This window comes from Bubalus bubalis, chromosome 4, assembly GCF_019923935.1.
Source record: "Bubalus bubalis isolate 160015118507 breed Murrah chromosome 4, NDDB_SH_1, whole genome shotgun sequence".
Taxonomy (NCBI): Eukaryota; Metazoa; Chordata; class Mammalia; order Artiodactyla; family Bovidae; genus Bubalus; species Bubalus bubalis.
In genome coordinates this window covers 71,431,816-71,450,925 of record NC_059160.1, presented here as the reverse complement: position 1 = coordinate 71,450,925, position 19,110 = coordinate 71,431,816, and the positions used below count along the sequence as shown (strand labels likewise).

Genomic DNA, 19,110 nt, shown 5'->3' with positions numbered 1-19,110 from the left:
AAAAAACAGCAAAACATAAAACAGAAGCAATACTGTAACAAATTCAATAAAAACTTTAAAAATGGTCAACATCAAAAAAAAAAAAAAAGAAGAAGAAGAACCAACCAGAATTAAGTATAACAAATAAGGCAATTTAAAGCATGCCCCCAGAATCTATACCTGCTGACAGTCACACTCTTGTATAAGCCCTTGCTCTTAAATAGGAGCTGGACCTAGTGAGTGACTTTTAATAAGTAAAACATGGCAGAAGTTTCTGTGTGACACAGGGAGCTCAACCTGGTGCTCTGTGACAACCTAGAGGGGTGGGATGGGGTGGGAGTTGGGAAGGAGGTGCAAGGAGAAGGGGACATGTGTATGCTTATGCTGATTCATGTACGGCAGAAACCAACACAACATTGTAAAGCAATTATTCTCCAATTAAAAATAAATTAAAAAAATAAAACATGGCAAAAGTGATGGAATGTCACTTCTAATACTAGGCTGCAGATCTGTAACATAGTCTCCTCTGACTTGCTCGTTCTCTTTTACTCTCTTGCTCGCTCTAAGGAATGCCAGCCACCATGCTGCACAACGGAAAGGCCCACAAAGCAGAGAACAACATCCAGCAAAAAACTGAGGCCCTCAGTCCAGCCATCTGTGGGGAATGAAATCTTACCAAGGATCACATGAATGAACTTGGAGGCCAGTGCTCTTCCCACTCAATTGAGCCTTTGGATGAAACTAAAGCCCTAGCTGAGAGTTTGAATACCACGATAATGTGACCCTGAGCCAGCTAAGCTGTGCCCAGATTCCTGACTCAAAGAAATATCATACACATTTGCTGTTTGAAGCAACTGATTTGCTATGCAGCACTGGGTAATCAATATAAGTAGTACTGAACTTGGTTTAAAAATATGATGTCTCAGGGATTTCTCTGGTGGTCCAGTGTAAGACTCCGAGCTCCCAACCCAGGGAACATGGATTCAATACCTGGTTGGGGAAGTAAGATCCCACATGCTGCACACCAGACAGAGAAAGAGAGAAAGAAAGATCTGTTCCCCCACCCTCATCCTCAAAAAGCCATAAATATATATGTGTGTCCTGGAGACAGAAATGGCAACCCACTCCAGTATTCTTGCCTGGAGGATCCCATGGACAGAGGGGCCTGGTGGGCTACAGCCTATGGGGTTGCAGAGAGTCGAACACATCTAAGCAACTAACACACACACACACATATATATGTCCTTACATTTCTCATAAGGGAGCTAAAAACATAATCATTCTCCTCAAATTTGGCAGCTACAGAAGTTTGTCCTGTGAGCTTTAACCTGGGGAAATCATGGATAATTAGAAAGATACAGTAAATACTTTGGAAGGAGGTGGGGCATCAGGGAAGAGAAACCACAGTTCTAGTATTTCACTCTCTGAAGAATGTCAGTTGCCTTCTTCAGAGTCTGATACTCACTTTCAGAGCATCGCCTTCGTTGCCTTCCACCACCTCCAGAATCAGTGCAGCCAGGATGTTAAAGCCTTGGCAGTACCCGACATTCTTGTTCCATCGGGCATAAGCCAGAAGGACGCGCTTCAACACGACCCTGTCCTGCTCGGCCTCCTGGCCACAGTACGAACTGCAGCCTGTGCGGTGGAGATCCTAAAATGAGAGGGGAAGCAATACTTTTTAAAATAACTCCTTATGCTCTCTCTAAAAGAAAAAAAAACTTTCGTTTTTTTCTTTGTCTCAGCATTAAGTCAGACTATCAAAATGGATTTTGGTTCTTTAAAATATATAAGCAACTTATATACATAGACCAAAGCTTGTATCTTTTAGTTTTCTAATATGCTGAGGCATTTTCAAGGGAAATTTCAGTCAGGCAAATTTTCTACCAAAAGTATTTCCAGAGTTAACACAAAAAGATCCTCAGAATTAACAAATACAACATTAGGCTTTCAAATAAATTGACAGTTTATTTTAATGTTGCATCTCAAATAAAACAAATCATTTCAACACATGTATGATAGATGCTAACATTATTTCTTTCTATCAAAAAAAGACACACACACACACACACACACATATATATATATAAATATTTAGCTATCAAAACTCCAAATAGTATTCAGGAGCAAAATGCAACCAGTACCAAAAAGACACAGAAAAATCATTCTGTCCAAGTTGTTTGATAAATATGTATAAAAGGACAGAAACATTTGCTGTGCTTTAATATATAATGAAGGCAATACCTATAATTATCAAGCAGAGACTATGATTTTCAGGACATATTCATTTTAGTGACATTCATTTCAACGAGAAAAAAAGATTCTAAGAACATGATTCTTATAAAACATGCATTGCCTTAACTCACCACTTAAATAGAAAGAAAGTATTTCAAATATGGAATACTTCATCTCTAGGGAACACATACTGAAATTCCAAACAAACAACTCAAATGTGCATAATACAGAGGCTTTTCAAGCATATTACAGTATAAAATTTCATTTTTTTTTGAAACTTGTCTGAAATACACCAAGTAAGATGAAAATATAGCTCTTTTTAGTTAGTATTTGCTCCTGAAAAAAAATATTTTCAAATCTGCCAAAACATTAGCCAACTTCTGGTGACCAAACTTTACATGAAACAACTTTCCTTTTAAAACCTCAGCTTAGCATCACACGTAATGTACTCATATAAAATAAAAAGCATGCCCTAGAGGCTTATGTAAGAGGAGAATAATGGGATTAAATCAAATCAGCATCCTTGGCTTTTGGTGCCAGGCTCTAATCAACAGTAATAATCCAGGTAGGTGAACCTCGGCTACCTCCACAGCTGGTCTGAACATTCAACCATCTGGTGTAAAGTAAACCCATCAGTCAATTTAACTATCTTCATAAAATGACAGTTAAGAAATTATCAAAATCCTAATAACTGCCCAATTATTCTAATATGAAATAGGCTTAACTAAATTTCTCAGTGACTTTGATGTAAAAATCCAGTTAAAAGCACTGACACATGCTGAACAAAAAAGGAACTTCAATTTCCTATCATGCAAGCAAAATAAGTTGAATATGAATGGATACATTTTCTTCTTACTAGCAACATGCAGATGCACAAAGACAAGGCATCAACAAATTCCCCATTTTAAAAAGTTGTTAAACTAATGAAATTAGGAAGCAGGAAATACATTCAAACCATGGCTTGATCCTCTGTCCAGGACGCATCTGGTTCTTAAAAATCTTCCAAGTTAAGACAATAAATCAAACTCAGAGGTATTACCTTAACTATCTGAATTCCCATAGAGTCATCATCAGGATTACTCCTCTCATTGAAAGTGAAACGCATGGTTTTGTCCCAGTCAATGGCTATACTGTGCAAATAATGATCTGCCAAGGTCAACCAAACCTAAAATAGTAATAAAGAAGAATGCTAAAGTAAAATACATAATTTCATCTTTCTTTATTAGGCAATACTGACTGCTTCCAGCAAGAAAATGAAAACTGTTACCAGAAGAGATATAGCCTATATGTAGAAAACTAAGAACCTCATTGAAAAGTCTGCTGTACTAAACTGTACCAATTAGGGACTTTTATTTATTCTTTCAATTAATATTTATTGAGTTCCTACTATGTACCAAGTAACAATCCAGCCATTAAGGATATTGTTCAGAAAACAAAAACCTATCAAATTTTATTTCAGTTCAGTAGAATAGCTCGATTATCTTTGCTGTTGTTGTATAGTTTCTCAGTAATGCTTGACTCTCTTGAAACCCCATTATCTGTAGCCTGCAAGCCTCCTCTGTCCATAGGATTTTCCAGGCAAGATTACTGGAGTGGGTTCAGTCCAGTTCAGTCACTCAGTCTTGTCCAGCTCTTTGCGACCCCATGGACTGCAGCATGTCAGGCCTCCCTGTCCATCACCAACTCCTGGTGATGGACTCACTCAAACTCATGTCCATTGAGTCGGTGATGCCATCTAACCATCTCATCCTCTGCCATACCCCTCTCCTCCCACCTTCAATCTTTCCCAGCATCAGGGTCTTTTCAAATGAGTCAGCTCTTCACATCTGGTGACCAAAGTATTGGAGCTTCAGCATCAGTCCTTCAGTGAATATTCAGGACTGATTTCCTTCAGAATGAACTGACTGGATCTCCTTGCAGTCCAAGGGACTCTCAAGAATCTGCTCCAACACCATAGGTCAAAAGCATCAATTCTTCGGCGCTCAGCTTTCTTTATAGCCCAACTCTCACATCCATACATGATTACTGGAAAAACCATAGCTTTGACTAGACAGACCTTTGTTGACAAAGTAATGTCTCTGCTTTTTAATATGCTGTCTAGGTTGGTCATAACTTTTCTTCCAAGAAGCAAGCATCTTTTAATTTCATGGCTGCAATCACCATCTGCAGTGATTTTGGAGCCCAGTAAAGTCTGTCACTGTTTCCACTGTTTCCCCATCTATTTGCCATGAAGTGAGGGAACCAGATGCCATGAGCTTAGTTTTCTGAATGTTGAATTTTAAGCCAAGTTTTTCACTCTCCTCTTTCACTTTCATCCAGAGGCTCTTTAGTTCTTCTTTGCTTTCTGCCATAAGGGTGGTGTCATCTGCATATCTGAGGTGATTGATATTTCTCCTGGCAATCTTGATTCCAGCTTGTGCTTCATCCAGCCCAGTGTTTCTCATGATGTATTCTGCATATAAGTTAAATAAGCAGGGTGACAATATGCAACCTTGACACACTCCTTTCCCCATTGGAACCAGTCTGTTGTTCCATGTCCAGTTTGAACTGTTGCTTCCTGACCTGCATACAAATTTCTCAAAAGGCAGGTCAGGTGGTCTGGTATTCCCATCTCTTTCAGAATTTTCTACAGTTTGTTGTGATCCACACAGTCAAAGGCTTTGGCATAGTCAATAAAGTAGAAGTAGATGTTTTTCTGGAATTCTCTTGCTTTTTCAATGATCCAATGGATGTTGGCAATTTGATCTCTGGTTCCTCTGCCTTTTCTAAAACCAGCTTGAACATCTGGAAGTTCATGATTCACGTACTGTTGAAGCCTGGATTGGAGAACTTTGAGTATTATTTTACTAGCATGTGAGATGAGAGCAATTGTGCGGTAGTTTGAGCATTCTTTGGTATTGCCTTTCTTTGAGATTGGAGTGAAAACTGACCTTTTCCAGTCCTGTGGCCACTGCTGAGTTTTCCAAATTTGCTGGCATAGTAAATGTAGCACGTTCACAGCATCATCTTTTAGGATTTGAAATAGCTCAACTGGAATTCCATCACCTCCACTACCTTTGTTTGTAGTGATGCTTCCTAAGGCCCACTTGACTTCACATTCCAGGCTGTCTGGCTCTAGGTGAGTAATCACACCATCGTGATTATCTGGACTGTGAAGATCTTTTCTGTACAGTTCTTCTGTGTATTCTTGCCACTTCTTCTTAATATCTTCTGCTTCTGTTAGATCTATACCATTTCTGTCCTTTATTGTACCCATCTTTGCATGAAAATTTCCCTTGGTATCTCTAATTTTATTAAAGAGATCGCTAGTCTTTCCCATTCTATTATTTATTGAAGTGGGTAGCCATTCCCTATTTCAAAGTATCTTATGAGCTTGTTATACTGGGCTCCAGATTACTCTCTATGCTCGGGCAAGAACTCCTTGGCCATCCATGGAGAGAGAGGGGGGTGGAGTGTGTTTTTGTTTGTGTGTGTGTGTGTGTGTGTACACACTCAGTCGTGTCTGACCCTTTGCAGCTCCATGGAGAATGGACCTGTTTTCACCTCTGCATTTCCACCATCCCTCTCTAACACACACAAGAAAACTGATAGATGGGTTCCCATAAAGAATAATTCTTTTAAAGGAATCACTGGATACCTTTACTCCTTTCATTACCTTATCCAGAAAAGTTGCTTCACAATGCCATTTTTCATGTGCACTTTGAGGAACCTTCAATGTTCAAATTCTAAGAGTATTAAGATTAGCTTATAATACGAACAAGCTTATTTACAAAACAGGTTCGCAGACTTTGAAAACAAACTTATGGTTACCAAGGGGGAAATGTGAGGGATTAACATATACACAGTACTGCATATAAAACAGATAATAACAAGGACCAACTGTACAGCACAGGGAACTCTACTCAATATTCTGTGGTGACCTATACGCAAAGAGAATCTGAAATGGAATGGATATATGTATATGTACAACCGAATCACCTTGCTGTACACATGAAGCTAATACAGCATTATAAGTCAATTATACTCCAATATATAAAAAAATTAACTTTTAAAAAAGAAATGGGAATTGTGGTTGCCAAATGGGGGAGCGGCAAGGATGGATAAGAAGTTTGGGATTAGCAGATGCAAACTACTATATGTAGAATGGATAAACAACAAGGTCCTACTGTGTAGCCCAGGGAACTATACTCATTATTCTAGACAAGGCAACTCAATATTCCCTGATAAACCATAGTGGAAAAGAATATGAAAAAGAAATATATAACTGAATCACTCTGCTGTACAGTGGAAATTAATACAACATTGTAAATCAACTATATTCAATAAAGATTTTTTAAAAGGGGGAGAAACTAGGTTTACAAATAAATAGTTGACATTTTGACTATCAACAGGTGAACAACTATCAACAGTCCAGTTTTGACTTTTGAACATGACTTAGCAGGACTAAGACTGATTAATATCTCTAGCCAGACCTCTGTCTTAAGCATCACAATCCTATGTGCAAATATACACTTGATATCTTCCATTTAGATATCCAACAGGCATCATAACCTTAACATATCCAAAACCAATCATCTAACCAACCGTCACCCCCAACTATATAGATACACACACACACACACACACACACACACACACACACACATGCTCGTCCCCTCTGGTAAAATAGTAACTCTACCCTTTCAGAAGCTCAAGTCAATCCTAAAGTTTTTGATGACATTGCTCTTACAGTTTATATTCAATCTAATAGGAATTCAAGTCAACTCAGCCTTCAAAATACATCTAGAATCTTATCCCTTCTCTCCATCTCCACTACCAAAACCCTGATCAACTCCTGCCTGAATTATTGCAAGTTTCCTACTGCTCTCTTGTTCTTACACCCCCTCCACCCCAGTCAGTAAAGAATCTGCCTGCAATGCTGGAGACCTGGGTTCGATTCCTGGGTTGGGAAGATCCCCTGGAGAAGGAAATAGCAACCCATTCCAGTATTCTTGCTTGGAGAATCCCATAGACAGAGGAGCCTGGCAGTCTACAGTCCATGGGGTTGCAAGAGTCAGACACGACTTAGTGCACTGTCTCACTGCTCTCTCTCTGCTGTTGCCCTTGTCCCTCACAAGTTAGTGGTCAGAATGGTCCATTTAAGATATAAGTCATACCATGGTATTCCCCTTCTTAAAACTTTCCACTGCTTCTCATCTCACACTGGGCCAAAGTCCTCCTATGGCCTGTAAGGTCCTACAGGATCTGCCATTCCCCCAAGGTCATCACATTACCTCTATGACCCACCCCCCACTGCTTTCCCCTTTGTCCTCTGTGCTTCAGCCACCCTGGCCTCTTACTTCTGCTTGGACACTCCGAGATGCTCTCACCTGAGGGTGTTTTCTATTTGGAGTACTCTTCCACCAGGTAGCTACGTGGCCACCTGCTCACTTCTTTAAGGGCCCTATTCAAATGTTACCTTGCCATTTAAAATACTACCTCCTTATCTCCATTCCCCTACACTCTCCTTACTTCTTTCTTTGCTTTATTTTTACGCATGGCACTTAGCATCATCTGAAATACTTTATATTATATTCATAATAAACTCTACAAGGATAAAAATTTTGGTCTGTTGGGTTTTTTTTCCCACTTCTGTATCCCCAGTACCTACAGAAAGTACCTGGCACAGAATAATCAATAAATACTTACTGAATTAATGAATAATGAAGAGGGACAGATTTCAAATTACTAAATCTAGAATATTCTTTTTGACATTCCAGACACTTTAAAGAGAGACAGAGTGATGGTCCTTTTGCATTTTAGCCATACAAATCCTCCTCACCTTTCTCCTCCATTCCTTTGGTATTCCTGTTGATAGTCTGGCAACTGCCTTTAGAGCATCGTACCACTAGAAATAAAGAAGAACACTGTCAAAGTGATAATATTGACCTGGTTAAGCACTTTTCAACCTTTTTTCCATCTTGACATTTGTAGAATACGATAATATTTATACAGAACACTGGGGTAAACATCCCGAGCTTCCTTCAGCCAGGTTTGTCTGGTCTAAGGGCCATGACTGCCCCAAGCTCCTCCACTTAGGCCCCCTTAACACACCTGTTATCCATTTGCAACACATGCACACAAGGGGAAGCTCTGGTTAAGAAATCAAAACATGTGTTGTCGATTCAGAATAACAGCAGTTGGTTTTTCAATTTTTTCCCCACACTTGAACCATTAAAAGAAAGTACAAAATCTTTCACTGCAAGTATAAATCCAGGCCCCTTAGAGCTTCACAAGTTATTTCATCCATAATTTTAAAAACTGACTCATCATTAGCCCATGCTAATCTTCCCACTTTGAGAATATATCTCAGTGTACCTTGTAGTTACCCCCAAATAAAGGTATTCTTGAAGCCAAAAATAAAATTACCTGCTGAAAACCATTTTGACCTAAAGATGGCTCAAGAGTGAACTTCAACTTTGTGTCAACTCCTAAAATAAAAAGACATAAATAACAGTTATTTAGAGAGAAAATACACCATATCAAAATAAAAGTAAAAATTAACCTCATACTACTGGGTCATCATAAAATTTTTAAAACACTTGTTTTTTACTAGATTACAATCTTGTTAATTGTCAATTTTGTTAAAAGAAAAAGAATATTAATTATTAAAATAGAAAAACATCCTATGGTAATAGAATGGAACTTATCCATAGAATGGTGGTTCCACAGCTGTCTGGTGCTGTGCAAAAACAACAAGTGACACATGGGCTTGCAGTCATACAGACTTGCATTCAGCTTTGGTTCCTACAGTCAAACAAATTATTTAACCTGAGTTTCAATTCTCCATCCTTAAAATGAGGATAAAGCCTATCTCAGTTAGTTATTGCAATGATTAACTGTAAATCACTTAGTACAGTATAATTAATATTTATGAAACATGGGAAGAGAATTCTTTACTTACAGAATTTTTTTTTAAGACAGTTGCATTGGTTAATTCTATTAAGGAAAATTCAGTGAAATATCAAAAGGTATAAAAAAATAATGTCATTGCCTTCCCACTTGTGCAATAATCCATATTTTAAAATTCTATCATGACAGACTTATTCATTAAAGATATGTTTGTATATTTAGATTACAAGCTAAGAATATAACTGAACCCCAATTCCAAGTTATCTACAACCTTAGATAAACTTCTTTGACTCAAATCTCAAATCTACAGAATAGAAGAAAATAAAGAGGAAAATGTATAAAGACTATATGCTATATTCATATTGGACTTTTTTATTATTGAGATGAAATTACATGACAATTTTTATTCCCACTTAAATGATATCAAAAATAATGTAACCAAATCTGAAAATGCTATGTATTCTTTTTTTATAATTTCAAAATGACATTTTAAGCCCATTTTAAACTTAATAATTCAAGGACCAAGATACACCAAAAATTATCAATAGCATTGTTTTACAATTTACAATTGTCATTTATGATGACATTTTTGCTTCTAAGATGTTGAACGGCAGATTAAGCATACTGAAACCTCTCCACAACTTCTACTACTTAGGGAGCAATCTGTCTTTAGAATCTGGTATGTAGATAAGAACATACTTTAGAATTTGTAAAATTATAATGATAAAGTAGACATGTCTTTTTAAAAGCATATATGGAGTCAAAGCATATAAGCTGAAAAGAGATGTGTCTGATTTACCCAAGCCCATGATAGTATGAAGATGCCCTTCTTGGAGTCCTAGAAGAGTACTATACATAAAAGAGTTTGGTCCTAGATTTCTAAAGTCAAGCTTTATAATCAGTGCCCTGATAATTCTTTTCAGAGCTTCCCAGCCAAAAGCATACAGTGTCTGGATAGATAAGATTTTCTTCTTTGAAGGTATATTATGTATCTTGATGGATTCTCATTACTGTGAGATGATTTAAATGAAGTCTTGACTCACTGTGCAATGATACAACGGGCGTTAAGAGTGCCTCCAGCTGGAGCCATAATTTTAAGACAAGATAAAACCTCTTGGTGAGGTTGCTGTCCAGATGCAGAGTGCTGAATAGAAGCGTTTTTAGTAATGGCGTTTGCTTTACAACATAACAAAGACCAGGAAATTCGGTCCCATGCTCTTATCTCAACCGATCTAAAATCCTTGGATTCCCCGCATGTACGACCGAATATGCTCCCTTGACTTTATCATAAGTACCTGCTGGGCATCGTGCCAATCGCCTTGCTGAGCTGACACCCGGCTGGGGTTAGTCAAAATCACAACTATTTTCTCACGATCAAAAATGAGTCACAGGATTTCACTGGAATTGATCATTCGCCGCCTGCATGTAAAAGCTGAAATCAGGTCATTTCTACCTCTTTTCTTCTAACTGAATAAGGAAGAGGAGAAGGTTTGTGTTTCATCTGGTAATCGCGGGATATTCCGGATTCAGAAACACAAAACACTTTTAACGTGGGAAGGAGTTTTTGTGTGTGTGTGTGTGTGTGTGTGTGTGTGTGTGTTTTTAAAGGCTAAAGAAAGACTGTGAACAACTACTACAGTCTTTGCAACTAGACACTTCCTTGGGGGAGAAAAACAAAGAAACCACGAGGTTCGGAAAGGCAGTGATGTGTTCCACCCTTTGGGGCTCGGTGCTTAATTCTCTCTGCAGCCTCAGGATAGCAGGTCCCCAAAGGCGCAGGGAGACAGAGTGGAGCGGGGAGGGGGTTCAGGGGAGGACAAACCCACCTGGAAGCCAGCTGGTGCCACCCTGGGGACAAGTGGGCGCTAAGCACGGGTCCGGGCACAGCCGGCTCCCTCTGCGGCCACTCCTAACCACGAAGCCTTATGCCCAGGGGCCTGAGCACGCCAGGGCTGGGCTCATAAAACCCCCAGGGAGGAATGCCGGGTGATGCAGCAGGCGCGGAGTTATGCAGCCTGGAGATGTAGGGATGTGTAAACACAGGCTGACAGCAAAGGGCCTAGCCTAACACAGGCAGCTCACTCGGTCTTTACCTACAGAAAGGATCTCTACTTTGCAGGAGTATTTCCTGCCTGCTCTCCACCCGGAGGCTCCCGGTGATATGATCCCGGCACTAACGAAGCAGGGACGCTCAAGAAAATGCACCAGATTTTTTTTTCCTTCGCGGTCACTTCCTTTCCCTCCGACCCCAAGTATCAAACCTGTGCCTTTCTCCGCCTCCCACACCTCCTTTAAGGTGTGGCTTCTTGTGAGTCCGAAGCACAATTGGTTGCGCGGCCTCTGACAGCCCAGGCAGCCGCCAGCACTTAGCCGGGCGCACCAACAGCCAGCAGCTCCGGGCACAAGCCAGGGCTGGACCACTCATAGGCCGCGGGGTGGGGGCGCGCGGGCAGCCGGCGGGAGCAGCCTCCTCCGCGCCTAGGGAGGCCGCTGCCCCGGCCAGGCCTGGGTCCTCGCTTTTCCCTCCCAGGCCGACCCAGCCCCGCCTGCGCCCAGCCGCGGCACCCAGCACCCGCCGACCGGCGGGTGATCCCGGGCCTAGCGGAGTCCCAGCTAAGGCAGAGCCATCAGCGTGGTGGGCGCCAAGCTACTCTCCAATGCCCCCTCTGCCGCCCCGGGTCCTCACCCGGCTCCAGGGTGCAGAGCAGCCGGGGCGCGGTCCGAGAAATGCAGCTGCGCTTCTTGAGCACATTGCTCAGGATGGTGCCCACGCCGCCGCCACCGCCGCCGCCGCCACCACCACCCTGCCGCTTCAGGCATCTCCCTCCACGTCTCAGGGAGCCGGTCAGCTTGTCCTGCCGCATCCGAGAGCGCCCTGGGATCCTGCGCTCCGCCTGGGTTCCCGCCGCTCCACTGGCCGCTCCACTGGCGCAGTGGCTTGGCGCGCGCTGGGGGCTTGGTGAGCTCGCTTAGTCGAGGGTCCCTGGGAAGCAGCGAGAATGCTCGGAAATCGAGGGACCCGCGGAGCACCGTGGGAGCCGCCAAGAGTAGGGCGGCAGGCAGGCATCTGCAGTGCGGAGCCAGCCGGGCTGAGGCTTGGAGAGGGCTTGGGGCGGGGAGGAGGGCGGGAGCGATCGAGTGCTGGGAGACGGAGGCGGCGCTCCCGCCCCCAATCCCGGCATCACCATGCGCAGGCGGGGCAGCCTTAGCTCCCCAACGCCTGGCAGGCTCCCGGCACCTGCGTGGGGGAGCCGCGGAGCACCCCCAGCCCGGCGCGGGCGGATGAGCAACGGCGAGACCAGGAGCAGTGACAGAGATCTCCGTGCTTCTCCCAAGATCTGAGACGCTGGAGGGAGCATCAAAGGGAGCAAATCTGAGGTGCAGAACACCAGCGAGTAGCTGGTGGATGGTGAAGCACCAGCTTCATCCCAAATTGTGTTAAACTTTTTCCCAGCATCTTAGAGGGGCATGGGAAGCACGTTAAAAGTATTATCATTAGTAGTAGTATTATATATTAATATCATTAATATATATGTTGTATGTTAATTATATATTAAATATATAATATTGTTATAATAATGGCTGTTTCTTATGGAAGTGGAATTAAAAATAAAACTGTTCCACTTAAAAGTGAAAGTGAAGTCGCTCAGCCATGTCAGACTCTTTGTGACCGTGTGGACTGTAGCCCACCAGGCTCCTCAGTCCATGGGATTCTCCAGGCAAGAATACTGGAGTGGGTTGCCATTTCTTTCTCCAGGGGATCTTCCCGACCCAGGGATCAAACCGAGGCCTCCCTCATTGCAGGCAGACGCTTTAACCTCTGAGCCACCGGGGAAGCTTAAAAGCAGGGATTTTTAAAGTGGCTCCTTCATCTCACCACCCAGAGACTTCAGTAGTCAGAACTACTAGCGATAATTACTGCTGCTTTTAAGTCATTCATAAACTAGGACATTCCAACATTCTCCAATGGATATTAATCATAAAGGTGAATGAGTCATAAGAAAGGAAAGGATGTGGAGGGAAATACGAAGATATTTGTGTATATATATTTAGAAAAGGCACAACAGATGGATTAAAAAAAACTAAATAGTATTTATATGGAAGAGAACAATGTAAAAAGAGAGGAATAGAAAACAGATTTCTCTGGATGTACCTTATGTAGTTTGGACTCTGAAATAACATTAATATTATTAATGGTTATTAATAGTATTATTATTAATTCATTATAGTAATAATATTAATAAATCAAACAAAAAGGAAACTCTAAAATTTACAAATGAATAGAAACACATGAACCTAACTCAATATCCTTTTGATGGCAGAAGAACACAGAAAAAAATAAGTTGCTTTAGAGTATAGTATTATGCTTGTAGAATGGTGGTATACCTTTTAAGAGCAAATAGAACTACAAAGAAATCTTAAATGTCATTCTGTAGCATTATTGTTATTAAAAATATTGGTTTTTTAAAATTCGTATGTACACTATAGAATAACCTAAATAAATGATGTTAATGTCAAAAGGAACCAAGGTGTTTTCAATGTAACAAAAAATAAAAGTGTGCAATCAAAGAAATTAAGTTTTTTAATCCTGCAACAGTGTATCTTAAACGGAAATAATGTATGAACTCATCTTTTTTCTTTTCAAAAATACATACAAAGCCACTGAATATGTTTAGAACTAAGAGCCACCCAGCATCACTGAATAACCCTAGCACCCAGAATTTGGTCTCTAAAACTCAGTCCCCACTAAAAGGAATCAGGGTTCCTTTAGAAACATCTTGATGAACAAAGGAAGAAAGGAGGTGCTTCAAGACTAACTGAGTCATGTCAAAAAGACATGAGAGCCACACAAACAGGACACTATTGGCCTATTTGGAACATTTTGAGCATCAAAAACAATGGTTGCTAATGGGCAGATGAATGGATAAAAAAAGATGTGGTATATATACACAATGGAATACTACTCAGCCATAAGAAAGAATGAAATAACATTCTTTTACAGCAACATAGATGGACCTAGATATCATCATACTAAGTGAAGTAAGTCAAAAGTGAAGTGAAGTAAGTCGCTCAATTGTGTCTGACTCTTTGCGACCCCATGGACTACCCACTGTACTGGAGTGGTTAGCCTTTCCCTTCTCCAGGGGAATCTTCCCAACCCAGGGATCGAACCCAGGTCTCTCGCATCGCAAGCAGATTCTTTACCAGCTGAGCCACAAGGGAAGTAAGTCAGAAAAAGACAAATACCATATGATATCACTAATACCAGGGATCCAAAACATGACACAAATAAACTTATTTACAAAACAGAAATGGACTCACAGATACAGAAAACAAACAGTTTCCAAAAGAGAAAGGGGGTAGAAGAGGGATAAATTGGGAGCTTAGGATTAGCAAATACAAACCACTGTATACAAAATAAACAACAAGGTACATCTGTATAGGATGGGGAACTATATTCAATATTCTATAATAAACCATAATGGAAAACAATATGAAAAGTATATATATATATATATGTATATATATATATATAAATGAATTACTTTGTTATACACCAGAAACTAGCACAACATTGTAAATCAACCAGGTGTGCTCAGTCCCTCAGTCATGTCTGACTTTTTGCAACCCCATGGACTGTGACCTGCCAGGCTCCTCTGTCCATGGGATTCTCCAGGCAAGCATTTTGGAGTGGGTTGCCATTTCCTTCTCCAGAGGATCTTCCAAACCCAGGGACTGAACCTGTGCCTCCTGCACTGCAGGCAAATTCTTTACCACTGAGTCACCAGGGAAGCCCATCTGATGTTTGACGTTAGCCAGTTTTTTAGAGGGCAACACAAACCCCTGGGTGAAGATGGTATTGAACATCCATAGTTAAAGGAAGAAAACTGGAAGGAGAAAGAAAATCCAGCTGGGAAGTGGACACATGGTCTGGTTTTCCAGAAGTCTCATCTGCTCAAACCACAGAGGGATTATGTTCTCAACACGAAAGGCTACCCATGCTCAGGTTTTAGCACTGGGCCAACAGGAAAGACAGCCTCACCAGCCAAGAGGAGGAGAAATGGACGCTGCTCTACAACACTGCCTCCAGGCTAGAGAGGAGGACATCTAGGCCAGGCTGACAGCCACCATTCAGACCATCCCACACCCTTTGGTTCAGACTCCACATTCACCAAACAAATTTTTGATTGTATTTGGCTTCATGTAGAGACTTTGCCACCGACGCGAGAACACACTGACCAGTTAACAGCAGTCAATATCCCTGAGTTCACTCAACTCTCAGTGAGTTGAAGAAATCATATCTCTAGGCTGCCATAGCTCGAGTATAGACCTCAGACTGCCAGATATGTCATGGCTGACAAAAAGGTTTGCCTCTGAAATTCTTCAGTTACAGCATTTCTCTTACTGTTAGTGACAGGGGCTTGTTTACCTTCAAGATCAAAATCTTATTGCACTTAGATTTATTATAAGGAAAAGCTGACTCTTAAAAGAAAAAAACTTTCTTGAAAATTTCTCATTCTAAACTACACAGAAGTTGACACACACACAAAAAAAAATTTAAGAGTTTCTACTATTAAAGCAATACATAATGAAGGAATTAAATAATATTATTTTGTTTACATGGGAGAGGGAAGCCAAGACTGCCAACTTTTGTAGTAAACAGATAATTAAACACTAAAATACAATGCTCTAAAAACAGTCACAGCACAAGCCTAGCATTATATTTATTGTATGACTCATAGTTTCTTATTCATGTCTGGAATATTGTTTTCCAAAAGCAAAAGATAAAGATGTCATCTGAAGTCAACTCGTAGAGGAAACAATGCCAGCATGAACTCAGCTGGAGGATCTTAGCTGGTGAGATTTCCACCCAAAGCCAACTTACCACCACCCTTCACTAACTGAGTGATTTTCCCTAATCAAATAATATTTGTGAATTCACGTTTGGGCAAATCAGCCTTTGGCATAGTCCAGAGAAGTTATGATTAAAGCTGAATTTAGGAAAACCAAAAACTTCACACTGGATGCGAATCTGTTACTGGCTTGCCAAAGAAAATGAGCGCTTGAGGAAATACTCTGAAGTATTACTCTGAAGAATACTCTGAAGAAGGAAATACTCTCAGAGTCCAATACCCATAGTGTATCCCCAGAGATGCAAGCTCCAGGCCAAAACAAGAAAGTAGGGATCATTCAGCTCGTTGTGCATCTCCAGGCCTACATGCTGGCGGTGAAGCTTTCTTGAGAGCAGATGACTCCTTTAATGGAGAAAGGAGACAAGTTAGCAGGAAAAGCAAGTCCAACATTTTTAAGAAATAAAAGCCAAGTCCCCTGGGGCTTCCAGAAGGGAATCAGGTCCGGGGTTTCTGTGATTTCCTAATGCTGCTATTTTTAACAGGTAAATCTTAAAAGAAAAAGGGCCTATGTGTTTATCCTTGGGGACTGAACAGAGCAAGTAGTGACAATTACCAAGAGAAAAAGCTCTGAAAACCCAAAGCAAAGAGAGAGAAAGCAAAGGAAGTTGACCCACTTTGGGAGGTAGCTTGAATTTATCCTCCCAGCTTCATTTCTCTCTGGCAGCTGTGCTCAAGCTCACAAGTGTTTGAGAGTTAGAAGAGATGTTCCAGACACCAGGCCCAGCGCTGTCCTTCATCAGGCAGGAGATAGTATGTCTTCTGTTGTTGTTGTTGTTCAGCTGCTAAGTTGTATCTGACCCTTTTGTGACCCCATGGACTATAGCCTGCCAAGCATCTCTGTCTATGAGATTTCCTAGGTAAGAATACTGGAGTGGGTTGCCATTTCCTTCTCCAGAGGATCTTCCCGACCCAGGGATCCAACCCATGTCTCTTGTGTTGCAGGTAGATTCTTTATCACTGAGCCACCTGGGAAGTCTGGTATGTCTTTGCATTTGTGCTAATGAAAAGGGTGGTGGTCTGGTGGCATGGGCTTTCCAGGTGGCACAGTGGTGAAGAATCCACCTACCAATGCAGGAGACACAGGTTCGATTCCTAGGTTGGGAAGATGCCCAAGAGTAGGAAATGGCAACCCCCTCCAGTATTTTTACCTGGGAAATCCCATGAACAGAGGAGCCTGGCAGGCTACAGTTCAGCAGAACACACACACACACACACACACACACACACACACACACACACTGGTGGCATAAAGTCTCCTCTCTCTGCTCTCCCCACAATTTCTGCAGGTCCGTGAGCAACTCCTAAAGGGACAGTAAACTGTGACCAGTCCCATAAGTTCTTTCCTCAGACCGAACTAAAAGTAGGGCCTTAATAAATAGCTCCTTCAACTCATTACCCAGAAAGGAGCCCACACAACTGTGAGCTCATGGAGACATCATCATAACCATTTTCCCTCATGAGAGAGACAGAGAGGAAAGGAAGAACCTTACAATTATCTGACACATCGCATGATATACTGGACCATTTTGTTTTCTTTTTGAATGGTTTCTCTTAGTCACAAAACCTATGTCTCTACTTAAATACAGGCATCCTTGAAGACAATTAGGTGTAGCTTTTCTATTTTGTTTATCTCAGAGATAGAATTCTGTTGCACATCGAACAGAGAAGCTTTGAAATTTCAACACCAAATCACACTCAGCACCATCTTCTACGTCCCAATGGTCCCTGCTTATGCTTTCTCAGAATTATGCTTTTAATCAGATATTTTCCAAAACAAAACCACACCTAACATTTCCCCCAAGCATGCTTGAATATCTTGGATGAAGTATTTTAAGGCTAACCAGTTTTATTTACAAACCAGAAGGTTTCAAAATCAAAACTTATCTAATATAAAAATTTAATTCCTAGCTGGAGTGAAGCCCTATTTCAGAGTACCATCCTGGAAGTACATGTAAAACCCTGTAGCCAGGTCCACATAACTTCAGATGCACAGCTAACCCAAGATTTTCTAGAAAGTATTTTCTTGCCTCAAAAGAATGGAAATTGAGGGACTTCCTTGGTGGTCCAGTGGTTGGGAATCCACCTGCCAAGGCAGGGGACACAGGTTCGATCCCTGGTCCAGGAGGATCCTGAATGTCGTGGAGCAGCTGGGCCTGTGGGCCACAAATACCGAGTCCATGTGGTGCAGCTACTGAAACCCACGTGCCTAGAGGCCCTGCTCCACAAGAGAAGCCCCTGCAATGAGAAGCCCATGCACCGCAACAGAGAGTAGCCCCCACTCACCACACCTAGAGAAAGCCCAAGCACAGCAATGAAGATCTACTGCAGCCAAAAATAAATAAATAATTTTTAAAAATAATAATAATGGAAATTGATTCAACACCACTTAAGGAAGGTTTACGTTGACCATATAAGACATCTTTAATTTCTGTTATTCATTCATTCATTAGTGAAAAGTTATTCCTCAATTGCTGTGGGAAAGGCATTGTGCTATGGCCCCTGGGAAATAAAAGTTTGAATTCAGTATGTTCTCTACCTTCAGGAAGCTCAAATTTACTGAGGGACAGACAAAGCAGATAACAGGACAGTGTGAAAGATTCATTTCAAATACTTTGCAAAAAAATATATATATATATTGCTATGATTTTTGTCAGAGTGTTCTGCCTATGTTTTCCCCTAGGAGTTTTATGGTATCCAGTCTTACATTTAGGTCTTCAATCCATTTTATTTTTGTATATGATGTTAGACAATGTATATGATGTTCTAATTTCACTTTTTTACATGCCCAGTTTTCCCAGCACCATACTGTTTTGGTTGTTCTAGCTTTATAGTATAGTGCAAAGTCAGGGAGCATGATTATAGCAAATATAATAAATACAAGTGGAATATAACCTTTAAGAATTGTGAATCACTATGCTGTACATCGGAGAAGGCAATGGCACCCCACTCCAGTACTCTTGCCTGGAAAATCCCAAGGACGGAAGAGCCTGGTAGGCTGCAGTCCATGGGGTCGCGAAGAGTCAGACACGACTGAGGGACTTCACTTTCACTTTTCACTTTCATGCATTGGAGAAGGAAATGGCAACCCGCTCCA

General features: G+C 41.2%; 1 protein-coding gene across 3 annotated transcripts in view; it reads right to left on the bottom strand.

Annotated features, from left to right (window-relative positions):
- TBC1D30 (TBC1 domain family member 30) overlaps window positions 1–12,604 on the bottom strand; it is a 44,093-nt gene extending 31,489 nt beyond the window's left edge. Inside the window, exons 1-5 of one of the 3 annotated variants that reach the window (XM_044942511.2) lie at window positions 11,789–12,604; window positions 8,620–8,681; window positions 8,033–8,098; window positions 3,251–3,376; window positions 1,445–1,630 (exon numbers count right to left, since the gene is read on the bottom strand). In XM_044942511.2, coding sequence (XP_044798446.1) covers window positions 1,445–1,630; window positions 3,251–3,376; window positions 8,033–8,098; window positions 8,620–8,681; window positions 11,789–11,966 — 618 coding nt within the window. In that variant the 5' untranslated portion in view covers window positions 11,967–12,604. Of the gene's footprint in view, window positions 1–1,444; window positions 1,631–3,250; window positions 3,377–8,032; window positions 8,099–8,619; window positions 8,682–10,397; window positions 11,382–11,788 lie in introns of those variants that run through there. The other 2 variants (XM_044942510.2, XM_044942512.2) reach the window with 2 other exon arrangements.
- Between the last annotated feature and the right edge of the window lie 6,506 nt (window positions 12,605–19,110).